Source organism: Pinus tabuliformis, chromosome 6 (assembly GCF_031772625.1).
Source record: "Pinus tabuliformis cultivar Carrire ecotype Pingquan chromosome 6, CPIR1, whole genome shotgun sequence".
In the NCBI taxonomy this organism is placed as follows: domain Eukaryota; kingdom Viridiplantae; phylum Streptophyta; class Pinopsida; order Pinales; family Pinaceae; genus Pinus; species Pinus tabuliformis.
Genome location: NC_142292.1, coordinates 2,076,944,039 through 2,076,967,125, shown reverse-complemented (window position 1 = coordinate 2,076,967,125; position 23,087 = coordinate 2,076,944,039). Strand labels below are relative to the sequence as shown.

Here is a 23,087-nt window from a genome sequence, read left to right as displayed (position 1 = left end):
TCTTCCACCACTTTTGAAAATCCAGTTCAGGGGTCCGGAGCCACCACTCTGGGTTGGAGCAAGGCCGAGAGGGGTTCTTTTTATTGCTGGCTCGCTTCAGAGGCGCACCAAGCCAACTGATCTCTTTAGGGAGGAGCGCGCTGTCTGGCTTATGAGGCCGATTCTCCATAGTCTCTAGCAGCAATGCTTTGGCTTTGGCAACCACTACAGTGGGAGAGCACAGACTGTTTTTGAAAGTGGCTTCATTCCTTGCTAACCACACTTCCCAACAAATGAATTTTGGTATAACATACCAAATTTTGGCCCATGTGGATTTGCTCTTCAACGCATGAGGGGATCACCCTTTCTAGGAGGTGAATAAATTAACTACTGTGAGATGCAATGGGGTTTGAGCATTGAGCCCGTGCATAGCCTGCGTCCATACTTCTTGAGTGAAGGGGCAGTCAATAAACAGATGATCAAGCGTTTCTTGAGCCGAGCAGCAGAGAGGGCATCTATGGGGCCCGATAATGCCACATTTTGCTAAGTTGTCTCTTGTCAGAACCCTTCTGTGCATGAGAACCCAACATAAGAAATTGATCTTTAGGAGACCAAAGGGTCCCAGACGTGCTGCCACAACGAAGAAGAGTGGATCTGCAGGTGCTAGGCTTGGAGAACTACGAAACCTTGTGATGTTGTGTAAGCATCGGTCTTCCCCCAGCCCCAATTGTCCCTTGAGCGTAGGTGCACATGAGCCATTCCTGAGATCGCAGCAAGGAAGAAGTGATGTTGAGGTTGCAACCTGTCTGGGGGCGGGGGATAGCCCAGGCGAGCCAATTCCCACCAGAGTCCCATGAAGAAATATCTGCCAGCTTGTGGATGCCATGTTGAATGAGCCAGTCACGCAGATCTGCGAATTCAGGGGCGAATTTGAGGGGTTGGAGGCCCATGATCTTATCTTCCCACAACCAGATTCTTTTCCCGTTTCCAGGGATTCTGTACAGGTGTTCTTTAAAAAACTCCCAGCCTCGGCTGTAGAGCTTCCATAGAGTGGTTCCTTTACATGAAGCTCCTTCATCCATATTGTTCATTGAGAGCCCGCGCAAATACTTTTTAATGAGTACTTGGCTTACAGGATGTCGATGATTTGAGAAGATTTTCCATAGAATATTTCCTCCCAAAGCCAGATTGGCCAACCCGGGGTCTCTTACTTGAAGACCACCTTCTGGTAATGGCCTTTTCACAATGTCCCAGCTTACCAGATGATTTTTTTTTTTGATTCCCCTTTCCTCCTTGCCACAGGAAATTTCGAATCAGCTTAGAAAGCTGCTCGGTGATCATTTTTGGAGCCAAAAGAAACAAAGCCTGATAAATTGGAAGGGAGGAGAGAACAAATTTTACAAGGATAAGCTTCCCAGCTGTGGTAAGCCACTGACTGCCCCAAGCAGTCATTTTTGCCTTAATTTTGCTGATAATTTCTAGCCAATGGGGGGCCTTGCTGGTTCCCAGAGTTAAGGGCAGACCTAAGTACTTGAATTTATCCCAGGAGGCGAAGCCCGTGAAGCCAAGGGATTGAGCAATCTGAAGAATGGTTTGTTGATCTACCTCCCAGCCATACACTGCACTTTTCCTCCTATTGACAAGAGCTCCAGAAACTCTGCAGAAGCTTTGTATAACATCGTTAAAAGCCCTTGCAATTTTAAGGGAAGCACCTCCCAGGAGTAGAGAGTCATCGGCGAACAGGGCATGGTTGATTGGCTCTGTTCCTCTCATCGCCCTGATGCCTGGAAGTGTCCCATTTAACTTCTCTGTTGTCAGCTTTCAACTTAGAGAATCTGCCATCAAAATGTACAGGAAGGGGTACAAAGGGCAACCTTGATTTATGCCCCTCGATGCTTTGAAATAGTTGGCCGCCCTGCCATTTACTAAAAGGGCGATCCACGACTCTCCTATACATTTTTTGATAAATCTTATAAAATCAGAGTTGAAGCCAAAAGTGGAAAGAACTTGGAGGAGAAAAGAGTGCCTTACCCAATCAAAGGCATTCGCCATGTCCAGCTTAATGAACATTCCTTGCTCTTGGCATTGGTGGCTAGAATGAATGGTTTCCTGCACACTTAGTGATAATTTTAACTAAGTAATATATTTATAATTATATATCAAATTCACATATCAAAATATTTTTTTTTCAAAATTCCTTTCTCCATTCAAACTTTTATATATATTAACACTAAAATTCCAAAGTAAGTTTTCAAAATTAAAATCCCACCAACAAAATTTATAATTAATAATAACTTTGTACAAGTTTCCTATCCCAAGTTTCCAAATAAATTCCCCAAATAGGTTATGTACCCTTAATAAGTTAATCCTTCTTAAATTATACATCCCACTGGTCATCCACCATTTTTAAATCACAATCCCAACCATCCGCATACATACATATACATATAAAACACACAAACCAAACACCTGGTCTCATTCTTTCATTACATTAACTCAATTTTAAATTATGCAGCACAATGGTCACCCAACATTTTAAAATCATGAGCCAACTGGGCATTTTAAAAGGCACACCCCAACAACGTGGTCTCTCAAGCTCCTCACGATACTCTTTTTTAAATGATGCATCTCCATTAGTTTAAACAGAGAAAGCCAACCAGACATTTGTAAAACACAGGGACCTGCAACGTGGTCTCTTTCTATCAAACATTGGAGAGAATTGGTCAACTAATTGAATGTTTCTCACCAAAAAACGAGGGCACACGCCAATGACATGGTGCATGCGGTGGCGCACAATTGACAAACAATCCTCCAAAATTCAATAGATGTAACAAAATTTGCTGCTGTTCTGCAAGTAATGAATGAATCAATCACGCCAGCAATAAAGAAGGGTAGGTCAGGCCACAAGTCAGGACAACTAATGTGCCAACAAACTAACCCCTGTTCTGGGGTCTTGGTATGTGTGAGAGAAGGGACGTTGGATTGTGCAACTACCAGCCCCTCATACCCAACCCTAAGCCAAATTGAATGAACTCCTGCATTGCTCACGAGTCACCGGTCCTTCTTTAAGCCTCCCAACTGCACCTACGACACGCATTAAACATGCCGACGATACCCAACTCATTCCTAATTGTTCGATCCTCCCTTTTAAAGCCCCTCCCTGGCCTTCGTTCCAGGTCACAGAGTTGTTCATGCAGTGATAGGAGGAGGAGCAGCGTTGCAATTGGGGAAAATTTCAAAATCAATAACGAGAGGACAGAAGTAAGTTGTGGAAATAGCAGCCATGCCGGTGTTTCCTTCTGGTCTGGTTCCCTCTGAGGGCAATGGCAAGGTCGTTTGTGTCATGGATGCGTCCAGTTATGTAGGTTTGTGGATTGTTCAGGGCCTTCTGCAGCGAGGCTATTCAGTGCATGCCACTGTGCAGAGAGACGCTGGTATGTTTATTTTTTGAAAAGAGAACAAGGTTTTCTAGTTTCTTAATGAATTTCAGGTTAAGATGAATCTCTATGAATCTAAGATTTTAAACCAAGCTTGATGTATTTTCGTTTTCAAAACCCTAAGGATTAAAATACGGAAGTTGCCCCATTCCATCTCTATTTTGAATTCCCAGTCACTTTGAAATTGTGCTGAAGGTTTTTAGATTTCGTTTCGATTGACTTTATAGTACGTTGGGCATTCTTCATTGATGATTTTGAATGCTGGCAGGCGAGGTTGAGTCTCTCAGAAAATTGCATGGGGATCGATTGCAGATCTTCTATGCAGATGTCTTGGATTATCACAGCATTACTGATGCGCTCAAGGGTTGTTCTGGTCTGTTCTATACCTTTGAGCACCCTCAGAGTGCTGCAGGCTATGATGTAAGTTAGTGAACCTTTGAGTTAAAGATGTGGGCATTTTGGTATCTGTATTGGAGGGTTGAATATTTGATAGATGTGAACTTATGTAATACAGGAAGTGATGGCAGAAATTGAAGTACAAGCAGCCCACAATGCACTGGAAGCGTGTGCTCAGACTGAGACCATCGAGAAAGTTGTGTTCACTTCTTCTGTGGCTGCAGCAATTTGGAGAGAAGATGGAGACTACAAGGTTAATGCCCTTGACGAGAGGCATTGGAGTGATGCTAATCTTTGCAGGAAATTGAAGGTCTGTATGTGTGATTTTTGTATTTGTCAAAAAGTTAGGTTTTGGTTATGCAATCTAAGTAAGTACCTCAGAAGTTTGCAATGTTGCATCTAGAGTTGCTTTGATCAGATTAGTTACTTAATCTATTAAATCTAATAAGTAACTTAAAAGTTTGCATTTACAGTTTTTCAATTCCAATCAGCAATAGGATGGAAGCCATGATAGTAATATATTTGATATGAGCTCAACATGTCAGTAGTGGGAATTAGTGGGAATTGAATCTGCGTGAAGAGAGACATAATTGCTCCTTTCAAAGTGGCCATATTTTAGTTTATCCAGGGTCATATTTTAGTTTATTCAACATCATAATACATTCTACTCGGCTATACAGTGTATCTTGCTTCTCTAAGTCCCCATATCCAATTAGTTTTTGGCGTTTTATAATTGCGTAATGATAATACATGCTATATATCGCACCTAACTTTGCAACAATCCATATCCAACTGATCTTGCCTCTTAAGATTGCTGAAGTGATAACACATTCTAGACAATAGAGTGCATCTATGTTTTCTATATGCAACAATCCATATGCAATTCATTTTTGCCCTTTTGAAGTTGCCCAGGTTATAAATGTATCAGATAAGAGAGAATCTACATATGCAACCATTTCTAAATCTTTGGTGCATATTAGAGCAGGGCTAAAATGGCTTTGTGCTAAGTATATATATTTTTACAGAGAGAAACTATATGTATTGGGGTGAGGTATTCATCATTTTTTCACGGGGTATATGTATAAACTTCGGGAGTTTCTCAAAGATTGTGAAGTTCAAAGCCTGCCCAGTTTAATAACAGTATTCCAAACCTTGAAGTGATCTGTGGTATTCTGTTCTAATTATACAATATTTCCTGTTCACAGTTGTGGTACGCATTAGCCAAGACACTGTCAGAGAAGGCTGCATGGGCGCTGGCAATGGACAGAGGGTTGAATATGGTGACAATCAACGCATCTCTGATTGTAGGACCTGGCATCACATACAAAAGCTCAGGATCTACCATTGCATATCTTAAAGGTGAGGATGAGAGATCTGCATACCATATAGACTCTGCTTTAAAGCATACAAATATGGTATAGTAATCCTCTGGAGAGGATCTAATCCATAGAGGTGCAATATATAAGTTAGTTTGCTTACAATTGCGAGTCCTTGTAGCACAGGGGCAGCACATATAAATATGGAATATTTCAAAAGGATTTAATCTCTGTAAGTGCAATACACAGTACATAAGCTAGTTTATTTACAGGTGGATGTCTTTGTGATTGCAGGGGCTGCACAAATGTATGAGAAGGGCACTTTAGCTAGTGTGGACATAAGGTTTCTAGCGGATGCACATATATGTGCTTATGAAGATTCATCTGCCTATGGGAGGTATATTTGTTTCAATCAAATAGTCAGTAATGCAGAGGATGCTGTCAATTTAGCACAGAGCTTGCGTCACCTGATACCGTTCCCTGATAGGTACAGAGCAATTATTTATTAAAATCACTGAAGATTCTGTATCTGCAAGATTTGAAATGGGTTGTTTACATAATGATATTTTATCACAATTATTGTGTCACAATGAAACCAATCATACATAGCTGCTGTCCAAAGATAAATATGAATTTTGCATCATTTATTTGATATTTTTTTTGTATAACTTGGTAACAGATTTGAAGATTCAACGGTCTACCAACAGCGTCTGAGTAATAAGAAGTTGACTGGATTGATGGTTGGATATGGAAATCGTGCAACCCTAAGCAGCGAACTGTGAGGGAAGGGGGGGGGGCTTTTCCCATGTTTACAGCTTATCGGCAGCCATGAATGAGGGGCACAAGAAAACTTGGGGAGCTTACATGTTCAGACTACAGGCATTATTGTACATCATGTAATATAATTTTCCCTTTTAGGTTCGTTGGAATGTTGGCAATAAGTCGATTTTCCTCACGACGAGCATTAAAGTCTCAACCTTCATTTGATAGTTGGCAACAGCCCTAAGTCGATTTCCATAACGACCAGCAATGAAGTTTTAGCCTGTCACTAAGGCTCTCAACCATGCGCATTTTTTTGTTAATTGCTGAAGTAAAATCTATTTCCTGATTTCTTGCAAAAGTGCAAGCAAACTTTGTTGATGGGCGGTTTGGTGTGTGTGAATAAAAAGTGCTATACCCCACATTCTGGAATTGTTTTATCATTTGGAATTGTTTTATCATTATGAAAGTTCCTCCTGTTTGTTTTACCATCATGGGCAGTTACACTCTTCCTTAACACAGCTTGCACTCTCCCTTATCATGAGCTATGGGCAGTTACACTCTTCCTTAACACAGCTTGCACTCTCCCTTATCATGAGCTATGGGCAGTTACACTCTTCCTTAACACAGCTTGCACTCTCCCTTATCATGAGCTGTGTTATGAATGAATGGAACGTGTAATGTTTGTTTATATGTGAAAATTTGTTACATAAGGCCTTTTGCTTATATTTGCATCCATCATTTTAATGATATTTTTGTTTTTATTTTTATTTTTATTTTTTAATCTTTATATATTTGAGTGTGTTTTTATTTTTAAAAAAGCAGAAAAGATTATTTTTAATTAATTGGATTATTATGTAAAAATCCTTGAACCATTTATCTGAATAATCCACAAACATCTGGCAGGAAAGAGTAGATTTCCATTTCTGCCAAATGCATTTGGATCAACTAATAATTTATTTGAATAAATCACTGACATTTGTAAAATGGTGGATTATCATTATAAAAGGAAAAAAAGGCTAAACAAACAATTTTTATATCATGTTTTATTGATTTAATATGTTGTAACTGGTTAAAGTTCAAAGGAGTGGTTTATGTATGCTAGTTTTGTGGGAGGTGTCCTGACTCCACATATTCTCACTTGTATATAGGATTGTAATATGTGGAAAAGTGATTCTTCTCGCTTTTAAGTTCTTCTCTCATGTTTGCAATTGGCTTTATATATGCCAGTTTTGCGTGAAGTCTCTTGATTAAGAAAAACTCTACGTATGTTCTCTGTCACACATCTACTAACTAATAAAAGTTCATAAAAAGTGATTCTTCTCGTTTTTAAATTCTTCTCACGTGTTTGCAATTGGCTTTATATATGCCAGTTTTGTGGGAAGTGTCTTGATTAAGAAAAACTCTACAGATATTCTCAGTCACACATCTACTAGCTAATAAAGTTCATAAATTTTTTTATTTACCACATAGCACAATATTATATGGTCAATCTTGACAAAAGAAAACGTAAGACTTGTAACTCGTTATTGTGACTTTACATAAATTAGAGTGTGAATATTCGTTTTAAAACAACTAATGAAATTTGTCATTAGAATTGGTTTACGACCTGAAAAGGTCACTGTTTGGCCAGTGCATATGTTATTACAGCACTCTTTTGATATTACGAATCATGAACCTTACACTGCTTTTCATATTGCATTTTGGTGATGATACCATGATATTACGAATCATGAACCTTACATTACTTTGCATATTGCACTTTGGCGATGATACCAATTTTAAGTAGGGGCTTCGATGAAGCTTGCAACAGCAACACAGCTGCTAGGCTTTGCTGAGTCTCTTTTCTACTTTTTCCACTTACTCTGACTTACACGAACCCATACATGAACCTATACACTAACCTACTAGCACATTTGTCGCTCTGTCGACCTTCTTTCACGGCCTCCTCGCCTTACTCGGTCTAACGTCCTTTCTGTGCGTTGGCGAACCTGTGGCGAACCTCAATACAGAGTAAATCAAATAGATACTACTTCAACAGATCATTTATAATGCACAAGTACTCAGATGCGGAATCAAGATAACACTTTTATATTAATTTAGAAATGGATTATAGAAGGATTACAATCTGTTCATCCTTGAGATAGACTGTGTTCATGTTTACCAGACTTTAGCTACTCAGCGAGGAGATAACTTACTAGAGGCTACCTGGCGAGATCACAAACTCAGTGTTTGAACATTGATACTAACACTCATAAAGATAGGCTCTCTATAGATCTGACCACTTTAGGTTTATCTTTTGTGCCAAACACATAGATGCGCAGGCTTTTCAAATCACTTAAGACTGAGATTTCTTCGTGATGCAAGCAGATTAGACAAGAGTCCGCAGTTGCAGAGCAGGGAAAACTCTCGACTCTAAGACCCCAAAAACTTCAAACCCTCAAACTCCGAATGCCCTGAATGAGCCTTACTCCCTTTCTTATATAGGAAAAGGAGGGGACAAGCATCCGACCAACTGGACGACAAACTTGGTATTAAAGTAATTTGTCAGGTCATGAGATGTGGCTCAAAGCACACCAGAAGGGAGAAGTGCTCCGAGTCTCATCACTGAAGATTATTACAAATCTACGAAGAATAAAATGTACATAGTGGATGCTTTTTGAACATGAAAAACCCACGGGAAAATTTGGTTACAAATTGTCCTTGTGACTGGACATCATTTTTATACTGTGGAGACTTTTATGAACAAGTCCACAGGAACCAAAATAAATTAAAAAACTGTAATCTCAGGGAACCGAAATTTTTGATACACATTTTCATCCCAAGCCTTGGTAAAAATCCTTCTCACAATCATAGGCTTATTTAAGATAATTTGATGCTTAATTTTTGTGAGAATAAGTCATTGATGATGTCTGTTCATATATTCTTGTAACACCTCGTTATCTCAGAGAGGATATTGGTCTGGGAGAGAAAACATGTCTTTAATGGTCTCATAAGGAGAATGGAAGCAATCAGGAATATTGTGTTCAAAACATATATCATAACCCATTCTAACATATGATTCATGGGAAACAGGATCTATCCCTGTTCTGTTCATACCATAATCAATCCACCAATCTCGTATCCAATCACTTTGTTGGTTCCATTGTATGATTCTCGTGGTCCCAAACTTTATCTTGGTGTAGTGGGTTTCTTTTTTGCTGTCTTTATTTAATATGTCCCACCATAATATTTTATAGATGCCGAAATCATAGACTGTGTCTGGAAAGATGAGGTTGGGGTCCTTTCCGGGCCATAGTGCTGCATTATGCGTTGGAAAAGGCCAAGAAGTGTTCCTCATTCGATTTATTGAAAAATATCTTTCATAGACCCCACTTCTGCTTCCCTCGCGTGACCATATCATAGTCAAATCATGAAAGTCATGTAGAAGAGCATTTTGTCCCTGGCTTGTAGCGTTCATGCTGTTGGAATAGACCATATCGTGGATCCATCTACGTCCTTTTGGGTACACTCTTCTTTCAGGGACTAGATGTAATATATCAGTGTGTGCTTGGAGATTAGCATCTAATGCTTTTGTATTTCTTAATTTCCAAGTGGGCTTCCAACTTTCTTTGTATCTGACTAACTGAGATTATCTAGAATTGTTCTAAGTACTTCTTTTTGTTGGCCTTGATCTCATTTTATTACTATTATCATCACATGTTCCGTTGGTTGAATAAATTCTCTAGTGAGAAAATCTGGCAGATAATTTTCTTTCCCTTTAATATGCGCCACTTCAAAATCAAAGTTGGCAAACAAAACCTGCCATCGAGCAAACTTGGCTTCTCCCGACTTTTTAATATCTTTGGTTAAGATTTTTTTTCATCGCCGAGGCATCAGTCGTTAGCAAGAATTTTTTGTTTACAAGATTTACCTCAAATTTATTTATACAATTCCAGACGGCTTTAACTTCCTTCTCTATAGTAGAGTAATTTTGTTCTGCTGGATTCCAAGTTCCTGAAGAAAATTGTACAATTTGTTTTGACCCTTCTTTTTCTATTTGAGAATGCCTCCCCAACCAATATTGCTTTCATCTGATTCTACGATCTTGAAAGCATTGTCATTAGCTACATAAAGGATAGGTAGTGTCTTGAATTTACCTTTGATTTGTTGAACAACTTTGGTATGGGCTTTAGTCCATGGAGGTGGATTTTTCTTGAGCCTTTGATTTAACAAACTTCTATCCTTTGCACAATCTTGATAGAAGTTACTCACATAATTTAGACATCCTAGAAATCTTTGAAGCTGGGTTTTATCAATAATAATGTCAAGAAACTTTTCAGATAATTCTAATGCATGTTTCTGCAAGGATATTTGGCCATTGAATATGGTATGGCCAAGAAACTTTATAGAGGTTTGGAATACCTCTATTTTCTTTTTGCTTAAAACCAAACCAAATCTTTTTACCAATTGTACAAATGTCTGCACATGCTTCAAATGATCTTGAATATTTTTTGAAAAAATTAAGATGTCATCAATATAGACCAGGGGCCAATCAAAGTAAGGTTTGAATATAGAATCCATCACCTTTTGAAACTTAGAGGGAGCATGCTTCAATCCAAAAGGCATTGCATTCAATTCGTAATGTCCTGCAGGGATGCTAAACGCTGTTTTGAACTTCTTCTTCTTCTTCTTTTTCTTTTTTCTTTCTTTCTTTCTTCATCTTTTTTTTTTTTGCGGAAATGGCAACATGCCAAAAGCCTGACTTTAAATCAAAATTTGAAAATATTTTTGCTCCCACTATCCTTCCTAACAAATCACCTTTGTGGGGGATAGGATATGTATTATCTGCAAGAACAGAGTTCAGAGGTTTGTAATTGATTATAAGTCTTGGGATGCCTCTAACTTGTTCTGATCTTTTATTTACATAGAATCCGTAACAGTGCCAATCACTGTGAGATTCCCTGATGAGTCTTCTGTTCAGGAGTTGCTTTATTTCTTTTTCGCACAACTATCTGTACTCTTTGTTCATTGGGATTGCTATGCTTTTGCATGGCTTCCCAACATACTCTGTTTTGTATGGTAATTCAACTGTGTGTTGTTTCCGATGCCAAAAGGCATTTGGTTCTTCTGAATAGCATTCATCCTCTATTGTCTTTTTGAACTCAACAATTTTCTTTTTGTTTAGAGAATTTTTCAATTGTTTTTAAATTTGTATTGAAGACTTCATATCTTTTAGATCTGTTAACTTTGCTTCGGCTCTGTCTAAGTCCCTGATTGTCTGGACCATGGTTGAAATCCTTGGGCTTGTGATGTAGGGCATTTCAATCCTTTTTGACTTTCCATCTGAAGTTGGAACTGTAATGAAGTAGCTAGCGTTATTATTTTTTAATCGTATTGAACCGTGGGGTTCAATTGTGGTGAGAAAGAGATTCCCAAAATGCAATCAACGGGTATATCTGAGACCGCAAACTTAAGCTTTATGCAATGTTGGTCAAAGATACAGAAGATTTTGGTACTTCACATCTAAGTGTTTTATTCCCCATACCAAGAACTTTCATTTCTGCACCAATCCAGTATTTTGCTGGAATAACTTTTGAATTTAAGATATTTACATTTGCACCAGAATCTAATAGTGCAGTTAGTGAAAACATTTCTCCTTGTATACAAAGATTTATTTTTACATGGTGTTGCTGATATTCAATAGCCATGATCCTCATCTATCTGAATCCTAGAATTTGATCTTTCTGCTCTTCAATGATTTCTACATTCTGGTTTTGGTAGGAGGTTGTAGTGTTCCAATCTGGAACACTTTCACGCTGTTTTCCCTTTTATAATTATGAAATTCTAGATTTTAAACTAGAAATTTCAGATTTAAGATGGCGTATTTCTCTACTTACCTCCTCCAAGGTGAGTGAGTGAACCTTGTCATGTGGTTGATATTTTTGGAAGGGTTTGGTATTTCACTCAAACGAGGCATCAACAAATAATGGGTTTTTGGCAGTATTTTTGGAAGAATTGGATAGATGTAACTGGTCCATGAACGCTGCAGTAAGTCTTTCCTTCATATCACCTTCTTCCATTGCTTGGATTTGAGAAAGAATATTATTCTTCCTTAGCTGCGGCCATCAACACCTTCTCCTTTGGTGGTGCTATGTGTATTTCCTCAATAGAGGATTCACTGTAAAAATCAAAATCAGAGTCATAAGGACATGCACAGTTTTCTAAGTCTGAGCATGCACAAGCTTGCATATGTGCATGTAAATCTTCACCAGGTGAGTCTGATGATGCGCTGAAGGAGTCACCAGATGACTATTCTAGTTGTCACTGCTGTAGACGTTCTGTGATTGAAATATTTGGGTAGTGATTTGTGTCATGATTTTTAGACCCACACTTTCTGCATTGTGTTTGGATCTCTATTTTGACAACTTTGTCCTGCTTGCTTAGAGGCTGATTTTTCTTGCTTCTGTTCTTCTTTGATTCTTCACCTAGTGGACATCGATTAGATATATGTCGGATTTCAGAGATCTGTGGTTTGAGCTTTCTGAATTTTTGACCGGAGAACCCACATATGTCCCGACTTACCACAAAGCCAACAGGTAAGCTTATTCCATTTTTCTTGTTTGGAAGTATGCAGGTGTATATCTGAAGGCTTATAGTAATGTGTCTTAGGCACATACATGTAGTGTCCCTTTCTGGTCCTTGGTGTGATTTTTTTTCCTGATGATTTGCCTTTATAGAATTTGGTAGTCTGTTTATATTCTTTTTTGGCTCGCTTTTTGGCTTTCCTTTTTCTAACCAAAGGATCATCAATGGTTAGACCATATTTTCTACAGATAGATTTACTATCTGGAAGCCTTGACAAATTTTCTAAAAATCTATTTACTTTAGAACTGATGCACACACTGACCAATGTTTTTATAATGAGAGAATAAATCTCTCCCCAGGTATATGATGCAGAATTTTCCTACAAATCAGCTAGCTTTGATACCATGTAGAACTTTTTCTACAAATCAGCTAGCTTTTTGATACCATGTAGAAATTTCCCACCTGTAGATCAAATTGGTAATGCAATGTACTAAAGAAAAACACTTGATCTACTTTTACAAACAATTTAGCGGAAACTTAATCGAACACGCACAACATCAATAGGAACACATATAACTGATAAGAAGGAATCAATTACACACAACACAGAAGAATTCACCCGAGAAAAGCCCCTGCCTAAAACCCCATCTCTGTATTTTCATAAAATTGGAAATATAGTCTGGATTACACAAAGCCTTATCTCGGAAGCTACCAGCTCTCAGTACAATCCCTCTGCTGCTCATAGACAGTCAAAGGCTTCTCACAAACCTTCTCCTCTGCCTTCCAATCCTCCTATTTCCTTGTGCAGTTTCTTTGAGGTCCAATGTTGTCTTTTGTGTGATTTGGCCTCTTCACACATTCACTAACCTCTGATCTAACTGCACAAACCTTAAGGAGATAAATCCTCATCATGGATGAGCTTCCTTTATAGCAAAAATATTCATCCAACTAATAATACGTTGTCTCTTCTCTAATCTCAACTGAGTCTTTGACATAACTGACATGCATCAGTTATCCATGAGTGAATACACAATTATTTAAAAATAATAGTTGTCACATGCATGCAAGCATCAACAAACTATATCTCATTAATTTAACAACTTGTTAAATTATTCTAACTGAACTTGACTAAGTTAAACTAAGTCAACTGATCCTCTCAATATATTACTCATCCTTAATTCCTCAATCAATGGAGCAAATCAATGACACATTCCCCAATTAGTGGAGAAATAATTGCATGTTCTCACAAAGACTTCAGTTTGCTTTTCCATAACTAATTAACTCATGGATAATTAATTAATTAATATTCCAAACTACTGGTAAGACCAAATTCGAATTTACTTCTGATAGATAGACCAGAGACTGTTATAAATAGGAAGGGACCCAAAAATGCTATTTTTAGAAGATGTTATTTTTAGCAGTTTCATCTCACCCAAGGTGGCCAAAATGCTCATTGGCCAAACTGCTATTTTTAGCACTTACTAAATTTAGCATTTCTTGTCGTACACTTTTCAACACTCCCTCTCAACAAGAAAGACTTCTCTCAAACTCGATCTTGTAACTCAAGAATGTTTTGTATGCAATACATCTACCAAGTGCAGTTGCTCCAACAACACTCGGAACAAAAAAAACTCCCAACTGACTTCTCCGTCGGGCTAGAAACATACTATGATGCTGAAGCTCTACCTACTGCTGACAAGTGCTCCCTCTCTGACCTCTGTGTTACTGCAACATCTCCATGCATCTTGCACCGTTGCACCCTTTTCTATGCTACCCTGCACTGTGCAACACACTTGTGCCTCTTGCATTGCTGCAACGTGCATGCTCTGCACTATCCTGGGATTCCTTGCACTGTAGCTCTCTCTGCTGCTCCATCTGTATCTGTCTCTACCCAATCAGTCAGTTTCTGCTACTTCACATCGGAGCTCCCATAGCAAGGTCTCATCCAAGAGGTTGGGTACCTCAAGGATCTAGCCCCTCCTCCTTGGGACGATCACTCTATATCACCCCACCTCCTATCTGGAGGTATGGTTACATGTGATCCCTCATCCCACCTGGCTCGAAGTTTCCCCCTACTGGAGGTATCTGCATGAGTGGATGCCTCCACTCTGTCTGATTTTGGCTTCCCCAGTGGTGGCTGCTCCACATCCTCCTGAAACTGCTTCACCAATTATGGCTCCTCCACAATTGTCTTAGACTTCTTCTAGTGCTGCATGTTGAGAGGTAATTTACTCTCTATCTCAACCACCAAGTATCTAACTTTTTCCTTGCTCCTCAAGGCTTTGCATGCATCTTGTACCTCAAGTGCGTACAAGTTCTTGGCTAGCACACCAATCTGTCTCATATTTCCCGCCGTCACGGAATTTTTTGGAAAAAGAGTTGATTTTAAATCAGCAAGATATCCCTCATTCGAACTCCGATTCAACTGATTTTTTTTTTTTTTTTTGTATTTTTCCGTAAGGAATCCAATTTTGCTATTTATTTCTGAAAATTTTGTATAGAAATTTTCAAATCTGCTCTGCAAACTCTTGGTCCAAAGCTCAAAACTTTGAAATCTCCACTCAGTATACTGTTCTCTCCTTGATCACCTGTGCTTCGATACCATGTAGATTTTTCCTACAAATCAACTAGCTTTGATACCATGTAAAACATTTTCTACAAATTAGCTAGCTCTCTGATACCATGTAGAAATTTCCCACGTGTGGATCAACCTGGTAATGCAATGTACTAAAGCAAAACACTTGATTTACTTCTACAAACAATTTAGCAGAAGCTTAATCGAACATGAGCAACACCAATAAGAACACATATAACTGATAAGAAGGAAGCAATCACACATAACACAAAAGAATTTACCCAGGGAAAGCACCTGCCTAAAACCCCATCTCTGTATTATCATACAAGTGGAAATATAGTCCGGATTACACAAAGCCTTAGCTCGGAAGCTATCCAGCTCTCAGTACAATCCCTTTGCTGCTCATAGACAGTGAAAGGCTTATCACAAACCTTCTCCTCTGCCCTCCAAGCCTCCTATTTACTTGTGCAATTTTCTTGAGGTCTAGTGTTGTCACTTGTGTGATTTGGCCTCTTCACACACTCACTATCCTCAGATCTAACTGCACAAACCTTAAGGAGATAAATCCTCATCATGGATGAGCTTCTTTTATAGGAAAAATATTCATCCAACTGATAGTACATTTTCCCTTTTCTTATCTCAACTGGGTCTCTGACAGAACTGACATGCATCAGTTATCCATGAGTGAATACACAATTATCTGAAAATAATAGCTGTCACATGCATGCAAATATCAACAAACTATATCTTATTAATTTAACAACTTATTAGATTAATCTAACTGAACTTGACTAAGTTAAACTAAATCCACTGATCCTCTCAGTATAAAACTCATCCTTAGTTCCTGAATCAATGGAGCAAATCAATGACACATTCCCCAATTAGTGGAAAAATAATTGCATGTTCTCACAAAGACTTTAGTTTGCGTTTCCATAACTAATTAACTCATGGAGAATTAATTAAATAATATTCCAAACTGTCGGTAAGACCAAATTCGAATTTACTTCCTATAGATAGACCAGAGACTGCTATAAATAGGAAGGGACCCAAAAATGCTATTTTTAAAAGATGTTATTTTTAGCAGTTTCACCTCTCACCCAAGGTGGCCAAAATGCTCATTGGGCAAGCTACTATTTTTAGAAGTGTTATTTTTAGCACTTCCTAAATTTAGAATTTCTTGTTGCACACTTTTCAACATATGATTCGAATGGTAATTGAAACACTTCTTACAGTTTGATATAATCAACAAATCTGGATGGTAGAGCTGCAAGATATCCCTGTTTTCATAATAAATTTTTGGAATTTTTCACTTCATATATTCTTTGCATCCAATCTCTGTGAAAGTATTCAAATTGTGACATTTTTTTACATTTGAGGTTCATCAATATAACCTCATGCGTGTCAGCGAATTCTTCTTCAGAGCCACACCAATGCTCTAAGATCATCGAAGTCAAAGCTCCGATCATATTACTTTGAACTGACCCATCTGCAGTATGGATGATATTTCCATCTATATCTTTAAGGCATTCTTCTTCCATCTTAGCTATTAAGGTTGGGGATGATTATGTTTCCCACCATCTGAGAAGTGTTCCAGTGAAACACTGTATGATGGTCTTGCATGCTTCAATCTCGCTTTTACCCCTGAGACACATTAGCTTATATTCAAAAAACATTACATCAATTAGTTGTCTGATTTGGCCAATGCTAAGATTATCAATATTCCATTCCTTGTGGGATTCTGGGAAGAATGTGCGTGTCTCTGGAAGTTTTCCTTTTCCAGCTAGATCAGGAGCCAGATATTTATTGAATCGATTTTCTAAAGGCTCATAGATGGGAAAAACCTTGGCCGGTTTCTCTTCTTCTCCTTGAAATAATGATGCCAGAGAAACATGTTCTGACTAGGTCCTGTATTTTTACATTTATTTTGCGTAAAAAGGAATCTGGAACTGGTTTGTCTATCATTGATAATGATATCTTTCTACTTTCTCCGCTAGTACACTTATTATTCCTTTAGTGGAATCGAATTGTTCTACCATTTTTTCTCCTACTTCTTCTATCTTGTCCAAAGATTCTCTTGTATATCCTATAACAATTGAAAATGTAAACTGTATGTCATTGAAATTTTTATTTACATCATTCAAAGAAACTTGCATGGCATCAAATTGATTTTTAACCTCTGCAACTTTTATCACATTCATCTCCAGACCTTTAATGGTTGTGTTTGTCCAGTTTAGTTGTTCACTGGCCTTCTAAATTCTGCCGTTTATTCCCAAGGCATTATCATCCTTTAATACAATAGGAATGGCCTTTGCAGAATTTGGACCTTCTCCTAAGACAATACCTTTATAGGGAAGGAAGGTAGTTACTATCTCAACCTTACTACCATCTAAGGCTAACCAAGAGTGAAGGGATGAAGTAGAGGCTCTATCATCAGCCACCATAACATCTTTTGTCTGTCTCATATTTTTCCAGGAATAAAAAGATATTCAAGAATTTGTTTCTTCCATACACTGTTTCCATTCATGAGACAACTTAACTTTTTCTTCAATAGTATAAGCAGAACTAAAAGACTCAGCTTCTGGATGAGTGAGAAGATCCAAATTTAACATGACTTTCATCCACGCACCTCTAATTTTATGTTTGGAACAACCATCCATTAATATAAAATCTTCTGCATTTCCATTACAGCAGGTTTTTTATAATCATCTGGAATTGGGCCGAATCTTGAATCAGGGATTAGTCCATTTGCTTGTTCTAGAAATCCAAGTCCATATCTAGGCTTTGTTGGCCTCAATGTGCTGAAGATTGATGTTAACCTTGGGTCTTCTTTTTCCAAAGTAGTAATCTCATGCATCATCATGATATGTTCAACTTCATGGGGAAAAGGTATATATGAACATTTAGGATTAGGGCAAGGATTTATAGAAGTGGTAGGTGGAGCATCTCCTATCCTAGGGTTATGGTTTTCATGCATGACAATATCAGCGAGATGATTGAGGTTAACAAGGCAATAGCACTCTGGAGATTTTACTTCAAGAAAGGAAAAATTGACTAATTGTGCGAATTCAAACAATGAAACATGTTTACAAGAGTTTTAACTAGAACTGGAGCAATTTGTATCTACAAATTTGGGGTTTCTGTACAATGGTGAACTTCTGCACATCTGATCTATTCTCCTTCTATCAATGGTGGATCTTCTATGGAATGAAAGAATAGCAAAAGAGGGTTCTTCTCTAATATCAATAGAAGTAATTTTCTTTATGGCAGGAGGCTTGGAATTGGATACCACCCAATGTTCTAGCAAAGTAAGATCTTCCCATCTTATAGTTTGGTGTTCAATCTTTTGATTTCGAGAATCTGTTAACACCATTACACTTGCTTTTGACTCTTCGCTGGGGGCATGTAAGACTGCAGGATAGAGGGTGCTTGTATGATGGAAGCAACAACTGGATTTGACATGGCCAAAAAGAGACACAATATTGCCATACAAACCAATGACTTATCCGTCCTTGCGCTTCCATGTCACATTAATGGCCGCAGTTAACTCGGCCTAGGTGCTAGTGCTTTTATTATGGTAATGTCCCGATTGAGACTTGGGATTCCCTCCAAAATCAAGGACCTCGATGCAGATTTGGGATCTGACAGTTGTGGTGAATACTCGAGGTTCTAAGCCTCGAGTTAGGTGTATAATGCGTGTCATTTCTTCCTTGTGAGCTGTGACACCAACATTTGCTGTGGAGGTTAACCTCCTCTTTTCCTCCGCGCGAGCTGGGGTTTCGGCGCTTGCTGCAGGGTTTGATTTCTTTAAACAGGTAAATGGTTTCCCCATATCTGAGGTTGGGTTCAACCCTATTATTCTCCATCTTGTATACAACAATTAAAGTTTTCGGTTCTTCTTTTATCAGAGTGCGGGCTTCATGTGGTTGCCATCAATTGTGGAAGGTCTCCTCGGTCCGGCCTAGTCTAGGTATAAGACCATTCGAATCGTTTACCTCCATTGTTATTGCTCTAACAATTTTACATATTTAGTTAAGGGCTCTAATCCTTGTCTGTTATTGGGGTGGTAGAGTCTTGAAGAGCCATGGTGAACGCTAGATGGAGCTCTCGCTTGGATTCTGGTTTGCGGCAGCCATCAGGGATATTAACATAAAGGGTCCTTGCTTAGTTAAAGAATGTGTGGGGTTCAACCCCTTTGTTTTATTTTGAATAAAGCCGCTTATCATGACTGTTTCAGTATTATTTTGACATTCTCGGCCCTTGGGGTCTGTAATTTAAAAGGGCTTTTGTGGCCTTTGGCCTTTTAAGAAGTCTTGTTTGAAAATAGAGGGTTATGTCGGCCTGTAATGGCGTTTTATCTTGAAGGATTCTAGCGAGGGTTTGGGATTTTGAACCCTAGCCTCCTGCTCGGCTTGATACTGTTATATACATTCTTGTTTAATGAAATTTATCATTCTATTTAACTTCTCTCGTTTTACTCCTACATTGCTACGGGAGGCAGCGTCCTCCACTGTAACTCTTCATGGGTTGCTGTTATTTATCTTTTTCATCGTGCACATGGTTTCATACTGCTAAAGCCAATTCCTATTTTCAGTTATGCATTTGCAAAAGTTGGTTTCTGAAGACAGAGGATTCCTTGGGTCTTCTGTCAAGAATTCCTTCAATATATAGCTGAAGCCAATTCCTATTTTCGGTTATGCGTTTGCAAAAGTTTGTTTATGAAGACAGAGGATTCCTTGGGTCTTCTGTCAAGAATTCCTTCGAGTTCTTGAATTCGCTGCATTACTTAATCTCATTTTCTTTTATCACTTGTTTATAACAAAACTAATATGCAATGTATAAATTCTATTGTGTAGTAAAAATCTCCCTTTGTATGTGTTTAAGAGTTTAAAGAAGAATAGGGTATCGAGTATTCCAGTGAATCACTCGGGTTTTTGGCAGCACTTAACTCGGCTTGCCCTTTCCGATTTGGGTTTACATTTATTTGTTCTATGAGATAGTATTAGGGTTTATTTCGTTGCTTTTGCCATCTCTAATAGTAAGTTGCATTTTCTTTATTACACGATCATATGTATAGATATCTCTGTACCCGAGGCTGTTAATTATTTAGATGGTATTTCTCTATTCTTTCCCTGCCAATACTTAATATTGTCTTCAATCTTTTTCAGTTTATCTAGGAAAGAAATACAGTACACTGACTATAGTCTTGGTCTGTGATCATGCTGAGGATTTACTTGTCACTGTTGTTAATAACTCAGAGAAGAATTATCTAGTGAGTTCCTAATTTTATGATTACTTAGTAAGCAATTCATATCTATACGATTGTATGCTTATTTAGTAAGCAAATCATATTTAAACACAAGAATAAGACCTAACCATTTACGCGCACACAAACACACACACACACACACACATATATATCAGAATTTAAGGTAATATCTAGTAATTAAAAGGAAAATTTCTTCCACTTTTTTGGACCGCTGTTTTCCAGATTTTCTTCTATGTTAGTCCACAACAGAATCTTGCTCCTGGTTTCTTTTCCTCCCAACCTTGAGACTATTATTCCAAACAGTCTCCCCCCGAGTTGTTCCTGTGTTCAGGAACCTTTTCTATGAGAACTTACAACCTCATCGTTATCCGGTCCTAACCGGACATAGCCATATCAATACTGCCTAACCCTTTAGCACAGTTCTCTCTCCCTGATCTCAGATACCCTTATCTTCTTGATCTTCTTGAATAAATCCTCAAGAAATCCGTTGGAATAGGTAACTGTTTCTCAAGCAGTTGGAACAGGGACAGGTAACTATTTCTCAAACTGATTCATAAATAAAAAAACATTTACCAATAACTGTTGTTTCATTTAAAAAAATAATTATATTCCTGAAATAATCTCTTATAATTAAGAAAATAAATAGTTTGTTTGTTCTGAGTAAAATAAAATATTTACATGCCCTGGGGATATCACATTCTCACTTGTGTATGATTGTACTATAATGTTTCTTCTTACTTTTAAATTCTTCTCCGCTATTTGCAATATATGCTAGTTTTGTAGGAAGTGTTCTGATTAAGAAAAACTCCATAGATATTTTCACTTGTATTTGATTGTAATATGTAGAAAAAATCATTCTTCTTGCTTTCAGATTTTTCTCTGTTGTTGCAATTGATTTATATATGCCATTTTTGTGGGAAGTGCACTGATTAAAAAAAACTCCTCAAATATTTTCACTTGTATATGATTGTAATATGTGGAAAAAATGATTCTTCTTGCTTTTAAATTCTACTCTGCTGTTTGTAATTCATTTGAATATCAATTTTAGAAAAAATTTAATTTAGATTGGCATTTTATAATTCATTTGAATATCAATTTAAGAAAAAATTTAATTTAATCTGACTTTTTAAATTTTTTTTCAAAATTAATATTAACATTTAATTTGCAAAAAATAATTTTGAGTAAAAAATAATAATAATTAATATAAAATCAACGTATTATTTAAAAAAAAATAAATTTAATAGAAAAAATAAAACAATTTAAAAACCATCCAAATAAACTCTTATTTTTATTATTAATAAAAATATATAAATATCTCTGAAGTGCATATCAAGGATGCAGTGAATAAATATGTACCCAAAAAAAACTTTAAAATTCCCCAAAACACTTTCCTCCTAATTTTGAAGTCATTTAAAAAAAAATCATAGCCACTTGTAAAATATCATTTAAATTATGATTAAATATTTTAAAATAAAAGGTTAACATGGCATTTTCAATTTAAATATGATTTAAATATTTTAATCTAAAAAGATTAGCATAGCACTTTCAATTTAAATATGATTTAAATATTTTAATCTAAAAAGATTAACATGGCACTTTCAATTTAAATATACTTTAAACTTTTTAATCGAAAAAAGTTAACATGGCACTTTCAATTCATTTAAATTATGATTTAAATATTTTAAAATTAAAAGGTTAACATGGCATTTTCAATTTAAATATGATTAAAATATTTTAATCTAAAAATATTAACATGGCACTTTCAATTTAAATATCTTTTAAACATTTTAATCGAAAAAAGTTAACATGACACTTTCAATTTAAATATTTGATTGACTTTGCTTGGATGAGTTTAATGAGATAAGATTAAGAATAATATAAAAGGGAGTAAATTGGTTTTTGAAAACAAAAGAATTTTTTTACAAGATTTTTATAAAATTAGATAATTTCTTTTAGAAATATTACGCATACTCAAATTTTAAAATTTTGGGTCTTAATCTGATTTCAATAACTATTTAATACTTTTAAAAATTATAAGTTATAGATTTTTTTTTAAAGAATTTAATAATATACTTTCAATAAATATTTTATACTTTTGAAAGTTAAGAATTTGATATTGTTAAAATTATATTTTGAAATATATAAATAAATTTAAAATTTTAAGTTTTTTTAATGAGTTTAGAATATATAATGTTTATTATATAAAATTAATTATTTTTATTATATGCTTTTCACAATATTTTAAATCATATTACGTTATTAAAAATTTTAATGAATTTAAAGTGTATAATTTTTATAATTATGAAATTAATTATTTAGAGTAATTTTATATTATTAAAATTATATTTTTGAATGTCTATGGGTCTTGGATAGATGGTAATTGCATGTTCATTAAGGCAATTTTTGATGTGAAGTTTGTTATCTCAGTCTAGCTTCATAAGGCTCAACAATTTTAAATTTTTTATTCAAAAAATTCAGGTGCGCTGATAGTTGGATTGTCAGCGCTAATTTGAAAATATCAAATAAGGGTGCTTACAGTTGGATGGCTAGTGTGGCGGGGAAAAATTTCAAATACAGTTGTTGACAATTGGATTGTCAGCGCGAGTTAAACAAATAAATAAATAAAAATAAATAAATAAATAAATAAATAAATAAATATATATATATATATATATATATATATATATCAAGTTTAAAGCGGTGTCAATTCACACGTCAACAAAGGACCAGGTATCAAGACAAGGCGGCGTTGATAAACTAACTGTCAACGTGACTATGTTTTTTCCTATAAA

At 36.6% G+C, this 23,087-nt stretch overlaps 1 protein-coding gene across 1 annotated transcript; it reads left to right on the top strand.

Moving 5' to 3' along the window:
- The first annotated feature begins 2,859 nt into the window (after positions 1-2,859).
- LOC149267560 (cinnamoyl-CoA reductase-like SNL6) lies at positions 2,860-6,332 on the top strand. The gene is made up of 6 exons (XM_089433395.1): positions 2,860-3,413; positions 3,685-3,836; positions 3,931-4,122; positions 5,018-5,171; positions 5,423-5,615; positions 5,808-6,332. Exons 1-6 carry the CDS (start codon positions 3,263-3,265, stop codon positions 5,908-5,910), a joined length of 945 nt encoding a protein of 314 aa, XP_089289521.1. The 5' UTR covers positions 2,860-3,262; the 3' UTR covers positions 5,911-6,332.
- Positions 6,333-23,087: the final 16,755 nt, after the last annotated feature.